Source organism: Loa loa, assembly GCF_000183805.2.
Source record: "Loa loa unplaced genomic scaffold supercont3.43, whole genome shotgun sequence".
NCBI lineage: Eukaryota > Metazoa > Nematoda > Chromadorea > Rhabditida > Onchocercidae > Loa > Loa loa.
This window is the reverse complement of record NW_018108223.1, coordinates 269535-284199: the sequence shown is the minus strand read 5'-3', so window position 1 is coordinate 284199 and position 14665 is coordinate 269535. Positions and strand designations below refer to the sequence as shown.

Below are 14665 nucleotides of genomic sequence, written 5' to 3'. Positions count from 1 at the left end.
TTAATATATATATATATATATATATATATATATATATATATATATAATCACTGCAGGATCAAATTTCTATGCTTACTACTGTCTTTTCTATCTTTAAAGAATTTAAGCCTTTTATTATGTTCATTTGTGCTTACAGTGTATCGAGCAGAAGTTTTTTTTTATCGAGTTCAATGCGTATAAAATTTGAAATGTCACTAATTACAATCGATAAAAAATATTTAATTAATTGGTTTGAAAAAAAGAATGCAATAAGATGGTCAAGAATAAGAATAAATCATTAAAACTCATTTCTGATAACAATATGGGCATATTTGATATTCATATAATTTTCTTCCCTGTGATCGTATAACGATGAAGCGAATATTGTTTGCAAATGTTATCATATCACTATGCCAACATAAAATTGATACTGTGCGTCATGCAATTTTCTCTCTTCTATTGGTCTAGTGAAATTCGCAAACAGTAATTTTTACTTGATTTAGTGAGGAGTATAACCCTTCTATCTAGAATGATTACTAGATAATACTAAATACAGAAAAGGTCAAAGAAATTGCTAATGCTTTGTTGCAGAAGTGATTCAATTGCTGATCGATTAGTAATAATATAATTTGCTGAAAATAAAAAAAAAATCGCAGGCTATAAAATTTCTACAACTGTTTTTAAGATGAATATAAAAAGAGGAGATAGTTTTAAAATAACAATGAAAATTTGAGGGAACATAACAGACTTAATAGTTCGTCGAATTCTCTTGCAACACTTTAGTGTCTTATGATAATAGTCCAAGTTTTAAAGTTCCACTGCGTTAAAAGGAAAACAATGCTGTTTTAAAGAAGTGGAAGTATAAAAGATGTAATGTGAAAGTCTGCTAGCAACGTTTAATGAATACAAATTATGAATGAATATGACACATTTAAAATTCGTCCTGCAAAATCTCTTTAAAAACAAGATAAAAATCCGTTAGTAATGTATATAGAATATTATTAATAATTTATATTTTGAAGCTTATTTTATCATATGGATTTGAAATAGCACCAAAGTAAAGATAATAAATGAAAAGATGAAAAGGGAAAATTAAAATAGGAAATAGCATAAGGTGCTGAGAAAAAGATTTTAAAGTTTCGATTGACTGTTATTCTTGACTGTTATTAACTGTTGAAAGTGTTAGAGGAAATTATAAATGCAAAATGGAAATCAGCGTTTTCTGAGATGAAACGATCAAAATGGATGAATGAAATGAAATAACAATATTGCAATATTATATCAACAACAGTAAATCTATTCAACTTGGTAAATTACACGACACTTTTTAATCATTGAGCATAGCGAACAGCTTCGGCTACAGCACAACAGATCCGATAACTGGAATCAGCTGAAAAAAAGCATTCACTTCCTTCTGGACACCGAAATGGTTGCCAAATTTCTGTTTCACTACCACAAGCGATCACTAAATTATGTCGATCACGAATTGCTATCTCCTTTGTGCAGAAGGTTAACACTGCAAAGGTCATGTTATGACTACAGATTTGTTGTGATTATATCGGGAATTTTCGACTAATAGAATTACGGCATCGGGTTTATGTTTTTTAATGAAATGTTCACTAACACTCAGAAGTTTATTAATTTAGCTTATTATCCGTTTGTTTTCTTCTTCTTCGTGTTAATCAGCTGAAAAAGAACTCAGATCTTGTATTAACCCTTTTCTGTTTGAGTTGGCCGTTTCGGTGGTGGTGTGCGGTAGAATTTTGATGGATCGTAAACGTTTTCCGCAGTCTTCTCCAAACCAATCTGGCTGAAGTTCTGGAATATGCAAAAATTGAGCACATAGTAACTGTGTGACCGCAATTACCATTTAAAAACATGCAATACCCAGAGATGAAAAGAATATCCGCGGAGGACTGAAAGCTCGCCAGTTTTAGATTTACATAAATTCGATCCAAATTTTAAAAAAATGGATTTTTTAACCAGGACGAAATTAAGATGTGACAGGATGTTTGACCGTGGTAGGAAATTCCAAATCATCTTGTTCACTTGATGCTGTCGAGGATGGTTTTACTGAAGATGGAGTAAACACATCCGTTGAGACTAAAGTAACCTCATCATCATTCATTGGTAACAATTCCTTGCTAACAACTGAAATTTTCAAATAAAACTTTAGAAATGCAACTGCAAGATTGTCCAATATGAATTTCTACGAAAGAACAATGATGATGAAAGCCCATAATAAAGACCGCTAGAAATATTACAAGTTACATCGATGATTTCAATCGATGAAATGACTGATGATTCTATGAACAGCCAATGTCTTCTACGCAGAATCTTTTGCTCAATATCATTCCCAAGTAAAGGGTATTTCTGGACGAAGATAGAATTAATACATCCATGATAAGAACCCTCATAAATCTTAAATAGTTCCAAATCAGAAACTAGTCTTTGTCGTTCATGCAGTGTGTACTTACTATTACACGCACTTGGCTCGGCTATCGTTTACTTGCAATATTTTTTCAGAGTTAAGTCAAATCTTATTATGAGTCCGGATTCAAGCAAATTTCAGTACGCACATAACTCAAGTTCACTTTTGAGAAAAGTTCACTTTAGTCGCAGCAAAGAAAATATCCACGACAAGTTCAAGTATCATAGACCTCAAAAGTTGCATATCCAAAAAATTATAAAATGGAAAAAAAAAGAAAAATGCTTAATTCCCACTAAAAATTATCAGTATTTCTGGGCAATCTTCAAACTATTTCTCACCATCTTTATGCTCTTGATCGCTTTCCTGGTCCCGCTGCTGAACTTCCTTCTTCCTCTTCGCAATTCCAAAAACATCATTCTGTTTATTTGCATCATATACGATTGCTGCTAAGGTAATATCTCATTGTCAGTAATAAAAAATTTGCCGCTCTAACAAGTATTACCTCAGATATTTGGCGCTTTCATACAGAAAATTTTCCTGTAGAATTACAATGGCCGGAGGTTCTTATTATACCTACCTGATGGAGCGTCCAACGGTTTTTCTGGTACATATGTACGACTACCATCACCAGATTTTTTCATCAGGAGATCATATTCAGTATAATCCAAACCATTATCTTCTGGAACATCCTATCATTTTATCAGCTGATGGACATCCATATTCCAATCAATTGGAATATGGATGTCCATATTCCTGTGCATTTTTCTGTGCATTTTTCTACAGTACTTCTGTCAGCACCTTATGTAGATTGCAGCATATAAAATCTCACCAAGAAATTCAACATAGTTCAAAATTATAGGTTTGAATAAGGCAAATTTATGAAATGATTAATAAGCAACCGATATTTTCATCACCAAATGATGGGAAATTAAATTCGTGGTCCACCTTGTTCGTTTGCTTGTTTGAAAAACCTTTGAATTCACTATATGCGACTCCAATTTGTTTCCGAACTTAATAGTTACAATAGTAGAATACATACAGGTTATTTTTCCCGAAAAATTTCAATAAATTCTTTGAGTTTTTATTTCTAAACGATTTTACAAATTGTAATTAAAAAGATATAAAGCATAAACAAAAAGTCAGGATGATAAAAAGTAACGTGATTTAATTGGAGCACGACGAATTTCGTTCGAAATTTTATATGGAAAAGCGTCGCTTTCCGCCAATGTAGTATCGAGAGGATTAGCTGAGGTGTGAAGAAGCGAATATTCTGATCCAATGGCCTAAATAATTTAGAGTTCACTAATCATAAATAAATCAAGATCTTGCAACTGTAAATTTTTTAAACCTATTGGTTTAAAAATTTTTCAAACCCCATAAAACTGTTCTTAAAATTATTTAACCTGATTATCACGTGAAGGATTATTGTCCTTGTTCTCGAATGGAGAATACTTGGTTTCTTCATCGATGTGTGCCCCGCTAGAAAAAGCACGGAGCAGTTGATCACTGGATAAGAAAGGGCTTTCTGATGTATGTTCATGTTCTATGAAACGAGAGGTTGATGTTGTCGTTGATTGGAGCGTAGTTTTAGACGAAGTGGTGGAAATGATTGTATTTAAAGTCTGTTTCATTCGTCGTCTTGTACTTGTTTTCGTTGTAGGCGGCTTGAATTGGAAATCATTGTCATAGGTTTGAAGTTCTTCTTTGAAAAAAGAAAATCAAGAATTTTTAATTCAAAACTTAGTTTAAAATTCCGAAATCTCAATCAAAATTTTCATGGAAGAAATATACTGTAAATCCAAATTTTGGATGCATAATACGATAAAGACGTAAAGGCTATCATCAGGATAAATTAGGAAACTAGATACTGGAAAAGCATAGTGATCAAGTTATGGAAATACGACTCAAAAATTAAAACTGCTTTTTTAGAAATGGATATTTGTAATTAAGGGAAAGATAAACTCACCTTACTTCCTGGTGTAACTTTAGTATGTAATGATTTAGAGCTCAAAGGTTTCAAAAGAATTAGTGATGCAGAAGTTGTGGTTTGCAGTGAAGATTCAGCGAAGTAAGACCATGTTACTGTTTTTTGATTGTGATTATTTGAAACCACTTCTTCTTCGGGCATCGCACTCTGGAACTGCTGATGTGGCATCATTACAGCAATATGTCTTGACTCTGTATGTATCACTATTTTTACCTATTTAAAATACATTTTATTTCCCCAAAATTATCATTAAAACTTCTCTTCAAAGTATTTTGAAATTCCATTTATAAATAACCAATGATCTGCATCACCTTTGCTGGAATAAAAGAAACAGTGGGTGTTGTGGAGTTTTGCTTGCTTATTTCATCTGTCACCCTGAAATCTTACTTAGTGAAAGGAATATTCAAATGTGAAACAAATAGTATTTTTAATTTAATTCGATTCTATAGAACTTTAATTCCTTCGACAGCAGTACCTCTACTATACAAAAAAACAAAAGCATAGCGAGAAATTGTTGCGGCCCCAATAATACATAGTGAAGCTTACAACCGTGCAATATATTATCCGTTATCATAAGTCGTGACAGAAAGTTTGGCGGATCATTATTAAAATCAAATCCAAAACTCACCAGTCAGTACTTTGATCTTTTTCTTCGGCATCCATAGCAGTTAAAAACTTCCCTTCAGACATTTGTTGCGCCTCTAGTGATGGTTCGATATCTGTCAGAAACCATGAATAATTTTGAAATTTCAATTACAGAAGGAACCCTAGAGCTGGAAACCAGAAATAGAGCTCAATGAAACTTTTTATCTTAATTATCACCATGATTTTAGGTTTCACTTCCGTGGGGTTATAAAGAATATTGTAGAATGTTGCTTCTATCTGTATTACTCTGCAAGTTCTTTTGCGACTTTTTCTTTTTGACTAATTTTTGAAAATATGCCCCTATCCATCAATATGCAATAGCCACAGGACTTGTGCTGATTTTGAATACGCGAACTATCATATCACTTATATTCTAATCTAAAGAATTTTCGCTCTGATCACTTATGAATTCCAAATAAAAAATTGTGGACTGTGTTACTTTGAGAGTAATCGTTCCTAGATGGTGAAAGGGTACTCATATTCAGTATATTCTGGACTTCCTCAAAGTTGTACAAGGAACTCGGCCGAAATATCTGGATAACGTGTCCGGTTGCAGATGATACTGTTGTAGTTTGCGATGTAAGACGTCCTAAATATTATACATGTGGATAATTGGAAAGTTCCCCACAACACGTTCGACAATTTTACTAAATTACAAATTATCTAGATTTCCTGAAAATACTCGGTTTTCTTAAATGAATTACCAAACAAACCATTCTTTGTGTCTTTGGCTGTTGCTATATCGAACACTTTACTTTCTGATTCTAAAGCATGAAGTTTGCGGTTCTTTGGAGTTTCGGTAGTGGTAGCAACAGTCACAGGTAAGTCGTCATAAATTAGACCTTGAATAACATGTATAAACTAGATTAAAATCTTATAGGAGGCTATAATTTCACTGGAGAGCTTAAGCTCTGAAAAATGTTTCAGATATAAGCTATCAAACTTACAAAACTCTTTCTATTAAAAATAAGGAGGCAGGAACAGACCAATGGCTCTTGGTGTAAGATCGCAGAATCGCACTCTGTAATTGTGCCCTTCGATAGCAATCGAATTGATAATCTGCTTGTGATGATATATTTCTGTTCGCAGATCAGATCCAAATGGTTTAGTAAACTCTTTCTCTATACAGTTTATTTCATCTCGTGTTCGTAAACGACAACACAGCACCTGTACCCTATACTAAGAAAAAATATCAAAAGTACTATTTCGGCTAGAGATGGTTTGTTACTTCTTCTAACAGTACCAATTTTACCTGGTATCTGATAGCCGGGTAATACCAGATATGTATTCTCGCGATCGACATGTATACAGTGATTCTGTATCCACAACTGGATCGAACAAATGACTGTAGTAGCAGTCTTCTCGCTCCAATTCCGCAATACCTGTGGGAATATCATGCCATGGATAGAGCTACAATTAATTTAATTAACAGAATTTCTTACTTCTTAACATATTACTTGGTAGTTCTAATCTTTGAAGTGTAGCCAAAAGATCTCAGAATGCAGGAAAGAACTTTAACAGCAACTATTCTGAGATGTTTGAACAAACCTCGTCGACTCGCTCACAAATGATTGCGAACACGATATCTTGCCGGATGTAACCTTGCGAGCCGACCATTCTAACGCTGATTCTTACGGCACCTGACTTATTTTCGTTTTACTACAATAGAAACATTTATTTTTATCACTTTATAAATACGCTAAATAGTTTTGTCTTTAAGATTATTGATTCGCCAAGTACCTGACGATTTGGCGCATTCGATGCGGAAATTGTCGAAAGGCGCAGAAATGAGTGGATTTTGTAGGGTGTATACAACAACTACAAGTGCCAGAAATAAGACAGCAGAATTAGTTATCATCATTGCTGCAAATGCATGCTTAGAGAAAAAATAAACGTTGATATGACGGTTGTTAGAACGAATGAACCTCTCGAGCTGTTCGATGTCAATTTTTGAGATATTGAGAGATAGGCCTAATGAATCTTTCTTCCTCATGTGCCCATTATAGGAATGTGAAACAATTGTTCACACATAAGGTTTACACTGTTATGCTTTAATATATCAATTGTATCAATGCTATTAAAACATTTAAAACCTATGCTTATTGTTGGGGCTTACTGAAGATAACAACTTCCACAGGAGTGATAAGAGATTTGAACGAGTTTTAGAAATACGTATTTCTCACTACCACTGACTAGATCTAAAATATTGGAATTAAAAAAGAAAAAGAAATAGTAGGCAAAAATCTTCTGAATTCGCAGGTAATTAGCAGGAATCGGTCAGTCAGTACAACTTGATTGAGAAAGTTTATGACTGAGCATTTGTTATGGTTGTGTATTTTATCTTTCAAAAAGGATTTATGATGATACTCGTAAAGTTATTTCCTCCATTCCACAGTTTTCCATTGTTACGAAGCACCTAATCTCAACCTACAAAGGTTATAGTATCATCTCGATTTGCTTGTAACTTCTTGGTATTTATTCTCCTTTAGTATTATCTAACTATCCATCCGTGAAGAAATGTTAAAGTCCGAAAACCTGCTCGAAAATTAGGGAAATACATAACTCAGAATAATGATTTGTTGTGCACTTATGAGACGTTGTTCGAAATATCGAGATAATGTGAAGAAAATACAAAATGAACTACTTTGCTATTTCCCAGCACTCCCAATGAACTTCATCTGCAACCGTCTCGCACGTCGTCCTACATACCTAAATCTGTGCCACATCTAAAATGATTTCAAACCACTTCTTTACTGTCAGTGATTTAATATCCTTTGTATATCAGTATAAAAGAAATTGTCCTGAATGAGCAGTTTAATGGCTAAATAAATTGATTTTTTCGTTTACATATTTATTTTTTGAATACATATAGAACATTTGCTTGCGCAGTATAACTTAAAAATCGTTTACTGTAGGGACTGTTGGATCAAGTCATGCTGATCTGTCTAAATTAAGGGCGCACAATTAATTTTTCTAAGGAGCCACATAAGAAATTGAAATGGTTTTCGAGGGCCGAACTAATATATTTAACTCATTTCTACCCAATACCGTATTTACATATATATATATATATATATCCCTTCATTAAAAAGCGGTAAATGAAACATTGTAATGGATTCACTGAAAATGTGAAGAGCCTAATTACATCATTATTTAATGTTGAGATGATGAACTTGTGATGAAAGATCAACGGACTTTAATATTGGAGGGTTTCGATTTAAGGTTAGGCACGAGTCAAATGCCCAGGTCAAGTCTAAACCTTTGTAAATAAAAAGTTTAGAAGAAGTAACACGCTGATTTGTTCATGTTTAACTCATATTTCTTTGTAGTTTTTTAGTTCTTATCCTTCCTTTTCTATGGACAGACTAAAGTTCAATTGAAATTCATCGGATACAACGATGGTTAAGCTGTTTGCATGTATCTAGGTAAAGAAAGTTGAATGAAGAAAGAGAACTCAAAAATAAATAAACACGGAACTTTGCTGATCTTCATTTTTGCCACAGATCACGCAATGGTTTAAGGCTGAATGAGCTCACGAAATTTCGTAGAAATTTCGATTTAGCTTTCACAGTGTGCATGAAAAGTATTATGTCGATGATGTTGAACTCGCAAGAGTATTTTGAGCAAACCAATAATATCCAACTATTATTTGGTGAAAGATTGATTTAACTGAAGGAGCCTAAACTTCACAGCTCGGTTGTGGTGGATATCCCTTGTATTCCTCCCTCTTTTTATCCAAGAAAGCTCTGTAGATCATCTAAAACTAAAAAATTTATCAATCAGATGAAAAATTTCGAAAATGTACAATGTTTCATGTGCAGAATCTAAATGTACAGTGTTCACTGACCTTATTTTCTTAACAACAAAACAGTTTGGTATGGATCTTTTTAAAACGATAATTTTGTTTTTCAAGCAATCGAAAAAGTTGCATTGAAATGAAACAATTACGAAGGATTACAAAAACAATTATGAAGCACACTTACAGTTGCAAGTGATAAACCATATATCTCATTAATAACAAAAAAGTTGTCATAATAAGTTTCTGGAATCAAAAATTAGGAATATCGGAAGTTTTCACCCCACTAGCATAGGCTGTGTTCGATTGTACTTTGGACGCAACAATATATGGATCTCCTGAAGGAGATTTCAGTGTCACATACATCAAGTTATGTCGTTCAATTCATTACAGTCAGATACCTAATGACAATACTTATATTTTTACCTAATATTGCCTAACATTTTTTAGGTACCCATTTTTTTTCCAGATAACTTACAGTTACCTAATATTTCAGATACCTAATATTTCTTTTCACCGCTACGGTATCAATAAAACTGTATAAATTAAAGGTGAAATCCGGAAAAAATGCATCACCTATAGTCAAAATGATCCGGAATATTTTAAAAAAGCATAAAATTCAGCGGAAAAACATAGCAAATGGTAGAATTTCTCGGAAAATGATTTCAACACGGATTCATACGCGAGAAAACGAATTCGAATTTTCATCAAAAACAGTGAGAAACAGGTTATCGCTCTCGAGGGAAACGTCGACATATATTATATATTAATACATATGTGTAAGAAATGTGCGATATACCAGCAATCACTGGATAATCAGGTCGACCTCCCTATCGTTAACTGTATGAACTGTTACCAAATAGAACTGTGATGTCGCGTTGCTCATACACTGAATTCTCTTTCAGTGGAATTCGTTGCCAACTTCATCTTTTCACCATTTAAGGGAACTAATCTCGCAGAACAAATGATAAAACCTCATTCTGAAGAAATCACCAATTACCTAAAACAGAGGCTATAGTGATGGCTATACTGAGGGATTAAAATTATCAGTTTCTTTCAAAAGATCAATAACCACATTCATCTGTCAACACCAGAAATTCAGAACACTCCTTTAGGAACAAAATTTTTATTCAGTCTTGAAAATTGAAATTGTTGGGTAGTGTCAATGGGTTAAGTTCGGACAAGGCTGTCTGAACAACGAATTGTCCCAATTGAAACAACTCTCGTATTTCGAAGGGAGATATCACCGAACCTAAGAAATGTGGGGTTTGAATTGTAACATGATCATTTAAATAAACGCTCACCTGCAAAGCAAGCGATATGTGTTGGATTGCTTACATTTTGCTCACATAAAAAGAACATGGAACAAACTATGGAAGTATGGAACAAAGGTGTGGGAGATTCATCCACATTTGATTTCAATTTTCGACTATGCTGACAACTGTGACATTCCCCAAGGGTTTTAGCATCCAAAGCAAAGATAAAGGTTGAATTACGACTGCAACGAATCGGCTGTAGGATCACAACAATTCATTAAGTATGGATTCTTTAAAAGATGCAGGGATATTGAGTAATTTGCAGCATAGTGACAGAACACCAGTATCATGTCCGAACAAGGTTTAGTGCATTTGTTCATTTCCCTTGTTTTGAGTATTTTGTCCCATCTAATTTCAATTCTGATTATGCTGGTGACTTTGACGCTTCCCGATTCTAAGCACTTTTTTTCTTCCTTGACCAATCATTAAAACAGTTGAGCAATATAATATTGGGTGTGTCTTATACAACCAACTTCAATTACTTCAAAATTAGTAGAAATTTATTAGAATTACTAACGTCAAAGCTTCCGGTAGCTTCCAAAATTCTCAGAAATTATATACCACATACTTTTCTGCAGAAACATCAAATCCTGATTGAAAAGGTTTTTCGAGGAAAATTTCTGCCCCCACGCCTCCTCTTATCTCCATCTACATCCTTACCGACCGCCAATGCCGTATGATGAAACGAATAACATTCCGATGGCATGGTACGTTTCCACTTCTCATTACGTTTGTGCATGCATTTCAGTTGATTGGAAGAATCTTTCGTATGTAAAACGAAAAAATAGCTACCAACAAAGTAAAATAATTACACGTAAGAATTCATCCTTCCTTTGACACCTGTGACCAAGCAATGACATCACGACTCGAGCAATAAAAGCAATCTTTTTAAATGATACAAGCAGTGGGAAGTCCCCTACTAACTTAACCTTAGTAATACTTTTTGTTACTTATTTAAAAAACCTCGACTAAAAAAGCTTAAAGCTTGTTCAAACACTTGCCCTCGGGATCAAATTAGCATTTTCAGTTTTGGGCTCCAGATCGAATGACAAATTCCAGCACCGCAATTCAGTTCCAAAGTTTTATTCCTGAGAGCAGACTGTGCTAATCAACGCATTTAATAAGCAGAAAAGGGAACATAAATAGGTACGTAGAAAGCCAAGCACTTTTACAGATTGCGAATATCTCAACATTGTGTCAACTCAACTTTGGGAAAATGGTATCCGCATAAGTCAACGGTCAAAACAGTAGCTGTCATTCGAGCAGTCAGCTAACTTTTCTATCACTGCACAGATAAAGGCAGGCCGTTGCAAGGAGAAGAGGAACTCATCTCTGCAGGTTCAGGTTCATTTTTGTTCAGTTAGTCGTGTCAAGCGGAACCGATAGATGGACGTAGTGATGCAGCACCAGATAAACAGTATCACAACCTCACCCAGTATACCGAAGGAAAAACTTTTAGTCGGCTCTTCTTGCAATAACGTCATTCCTTCCCTTCCCGCCTTTACCCTCAGAATTCACCTTACCAGCTGCGATCAATTGAATCAAGAACCCTGAACGAAACACACAGACACAGACAGACACACACATGCATGCCTTTGCACTACAGCACCAACAGACATCCAAGCAAATTTCTCTAAACCCATCAACAGAAAGAGAGAGAGAGAGGAGGGAGAGAGAGGAGGGGGGATTCTCGACCTTCTAAAAAGGCTACTTACTTCCTACTCTCGTTTCTTTCCACCTAATGAAAGGATGATATTTCATGGATTGTCTTTGAGCTGATCGGCACTCTCTCGTAGCCGTCGACCGATCCTCCCTCCCCTTCTACACTCGCGACAGCATGCGGTACCTGCACCTCGTCGTGCCTCCCCTACATCGATCGATGTGCCCCTCTTTCCGAGCACCACATCGGCCATCTGAAACGTCCCTTCGTCTTAGTCTTCGTCGTCGTAATGGAAACAGCAGCGGCACAAGCGACACTGATAGTCGCTTTACCCATCAGTTTGTACGAGTTGAAACGTTACTTCCCCACAGGTAACAACATGTACTGTCTCTCCGCTCCCGTCCCATCCGTCCGGCCATCCGCAGTTACACATCCTTACCTATGATTGGAGTTGTGGGCCAGCCCATTGACTACAGTTGTCATTTCTACATCGGTGGCTTTCTGCTCGAGGCGGTAATCTCTGCATACTTTTGCTGTAAACATACCTTTCTACCACTATGCATGTTTGCTTCACCACACTGAACAAGTAACCACATGTCGCACTTCCTACGACTTTTTTACGTGAATCTCCCACACAATAGTCATATTACTTGTGCTGCCGGATTCCTTAATTCCAAGAAACCTTTTTTTTCTCTTTCAGAATCCGATATTATGACATCTGTGCATTATAAACAGACTCTGTTGTATATGTGTAACTTTCCTCCTTCTTAATGTCTTGTTACGCGTTCATTTCAAGCTGATTCATTTACGTCACATCATGTCGTAAATTGTTCAAAATTCTGATTTCATTTCCAAATGAATCGTGAGCATCAGTTTTGACACTAAACAAATGATTAATGATTGACGGTTAGGAGAGATCCACCAACGGAGGGGAGGGATGTGTATGATTCATCCCATCCAGAACATGAGTATCACGTACTGCAACCTATTACTTCCGGCATTTCGGATGCACTTTCCCGAAAGTATTGTTCATCTTGATTGGTGAAATGTGTAGGTGATTCACAGTACTGGGATCAGCTGTTCTATTCCTCCATTCTTTCCCAGGTAGGATGAATGCATCAGTCAGGAATTGGATTGATGATTTTTTTATGTTCCTCTGTTATGGCTGACTTTATTGGAAGTATCTAGGTCTCAATGTAAAGGATGACATCGTTGCCTGAATACCACCAGCCAGCACGGCTAAATGTGGAAGGACCTTCAGGTTACCATATCCTTCCACATCTTTATCTCCATCCCCATACCCATGCCCATGCCCACTTTGTTCCATAAACTAGTCAAGTCACCACTAATGCTAGTGTTCTGTCCTTCTTTGTTAAGTACTCGTCCTGGTTCCGAGACCAAACCATTCCGAAATATATACCGCTGCACAAAAGCGTAGGATGAAAACACAGCATTTCAAATCACTGTTTTTACACTACTTGATCTTAATTTTTAGATTTTATCGTTGACATTTAACTTTTCCCCTCAGTTCACCTTCTATCTGGTCGACTCGTCTTTGTGGATTCTTGCTTGTAGTATTTGCACTGATTTATTGAAGCAATCGGTTTGAAAAATGCCAAATCCTTGTAGACAAATAGGTCAGATATAAAACTATACGTTACAAATGATAGAGGGGTCTATACAGTCCAGAGGCAAACAATTAAAATTGACTCACTGCTGAATTATCCGTCATACTCTCATCAATGAAAACAACTGAGCCGAAGGCAGAAGGATGGGGATGAAAGAAGAAACAAGGGTTTTTGTAGAGATTTAATCTCCCTGAAAAAAAAAAAAAAGAAAAAAACGCATCGTCATGAAATTCAAGCCAATTGAATAACGAAAACAAATAACAGCCCCAAAGTACTCCGAAACTAGTACCATTAGAGGGATGGGCATTTACAGCAACTAAATATTGCGGACTCGGTTCCGGTTATGAATGCATTTTTTGTCATTTACCTGCACCACTAGGATGATGGTATGCATGGGCCTTTAGCTTCAATATTTTTATTATTATTTTTTATTATTTTCTAAATTTAATTCTGTTGTACCTTTGCCATGCAAAGATCAATGATAATATGAATAGATGCATTTCATGATCATGAACCCGAGAAATCCACAGCAGTAAAACTTTTTTGTGGAACTTATAATTTTTATGATTTTTTTCAAAATTATTTGATAAACTCCAGATTGACAAGAAAATTTCTGATCCTTCCAAGTATTTTTTTTCAAATCTTGCATAATCGTAAAAATGTTCTACCATTTCTTTCTACATTCGCTCATTGTATGTAACAAATCAAAATGTTCAAAGCATTCATATACTTTACCGAAATGTTTCTTCTGTGTTTCTGTTCCTCATCTCACAGAGATGAGGGTTCTACTTTTCATTCCTCCTAACCAATATGTGGTTTCTAAATATTTTGAACATTCTGCCCATACCTGATCCATTTATTATGCAGCATTTAGTTAGTGGAAAATCTCAAAAATGTGGCTAAAATAAAAAAAAAATTGTTTACCATGCGTGGTATATGATACTGTGTTTGCTTACGCATACGGAAATATGAGTGCAATGAAAGGCATTATTGATGAGTCATAATTTCCTCCCGAAATATAAATTTTAACGATGGTCATTTGGACTTCTCCGTTTTTTACATACATCACTTCCCACACATCCACTCTTTCTCCATTTCATGGCTAAACTTTAATCTTTTATTATATATATATATATATACATATATATATATATATATATATATATATATATATATATATATATATATATATATATATATATATATATATATATATATATATA

At 34.9% G+C, this 14665-nt stretch overlaps 4 protein-coding genes across 4 annotated transcripts; all 4 read right to left on the bottom strand.

The window, feature by feature from the left end:
• Nucleotides 1–1310: 1310 nt before the first annotated feature.
• LOAG_07526 (hypothetical protein) lies at nucleotides 1311–6903 on the bottom strand (the record flags this gene model as incomplete). Its single annotated transcript, XM_003143060.1, has 16 exons — nucleotides 1311–1495; nucleotides 1695–1797; nucleotides 1997–2130; nucleotides 2749–2856; nucleotides 2988–3089; nucleotides 3570–3693; nucleotides 3814–4074; nucleotides 4377–4588; nucleotides 4693–4772; nucleotides 5026–5116; nucleotides 5482–5631; nucleotides 5747–5884; nucleotides 6029–6216; nucleotides 6295–6452; nucleotides 6591–6682; nucleotides 6783–6903. 16 exons carry the CDS (start codon nucleotides 6901–6903, stop codon nucleotides 1311–1313), a joined length of 2247 nt encoding a protein of 748 aa, XP_003143108.1.
• Nucleotides 6904–8721: 1818 nt separating this feature from the next.
• Nucleotides 8722–10849, bottom strand: LOAG_07524 (hypothetical protein; the record flags this gene model as incomplete). Its single annotated transcript, XM_003143059.1, has 4 exons — nucleotides 8722–8799; nucleotides 9121–9176; nucleotides 10143–10336; nucleotides 10815–10849. 4 exons carry the CDS (start codon nucleotides 10847–10849, stop codon nucleotides 8722–8724), a joined length of 363 nt encoding a protein of 120 aa, XP_003143107.1.
• A 1062-nt stretch (nucleotides 10850–11911) lies between these two features.
• LOAG_07522 (hypothetical protein) lies at nucleotides 11912–12410 on the bottom strand (the record flags this gene model as incomplete). Its single annotated transcript, XM_003143058.1, has 2 exons — nucleotides 11912–12067; nucleotides 12360–12410. 2 exons carry the CDS (start codon nucleotides 12408–12410, stop codon nucleotides 11912–11914), a joined length of 207 nt encoding a protein of 68 aa, XP_003143106.1.
• A 661-nt stretch (nucleotides 12411–13071) lies between these two features.
• Nucleotides 13072–13805, bottom strand: LOAG_07521 (hypothetical protein; the record flags this gene model as incomplete). Its single annotated transcript, XM_003143057.1, has 3 exons — nucleotides 13072–13236; nucleotides 13529–13632; nucleotides 13760–13805. The coding sequence occupies 3 exons, from the start codon at nucleotides 13803–13805 to the stop codon at nucleotides 13072–13074; spliced, it is 315 nt and encodes a 104-aa protein (XP_003143105.1).
• Between the last annotated feature and the right edge of the window lie 860 nt (nucleotides 13806–14665).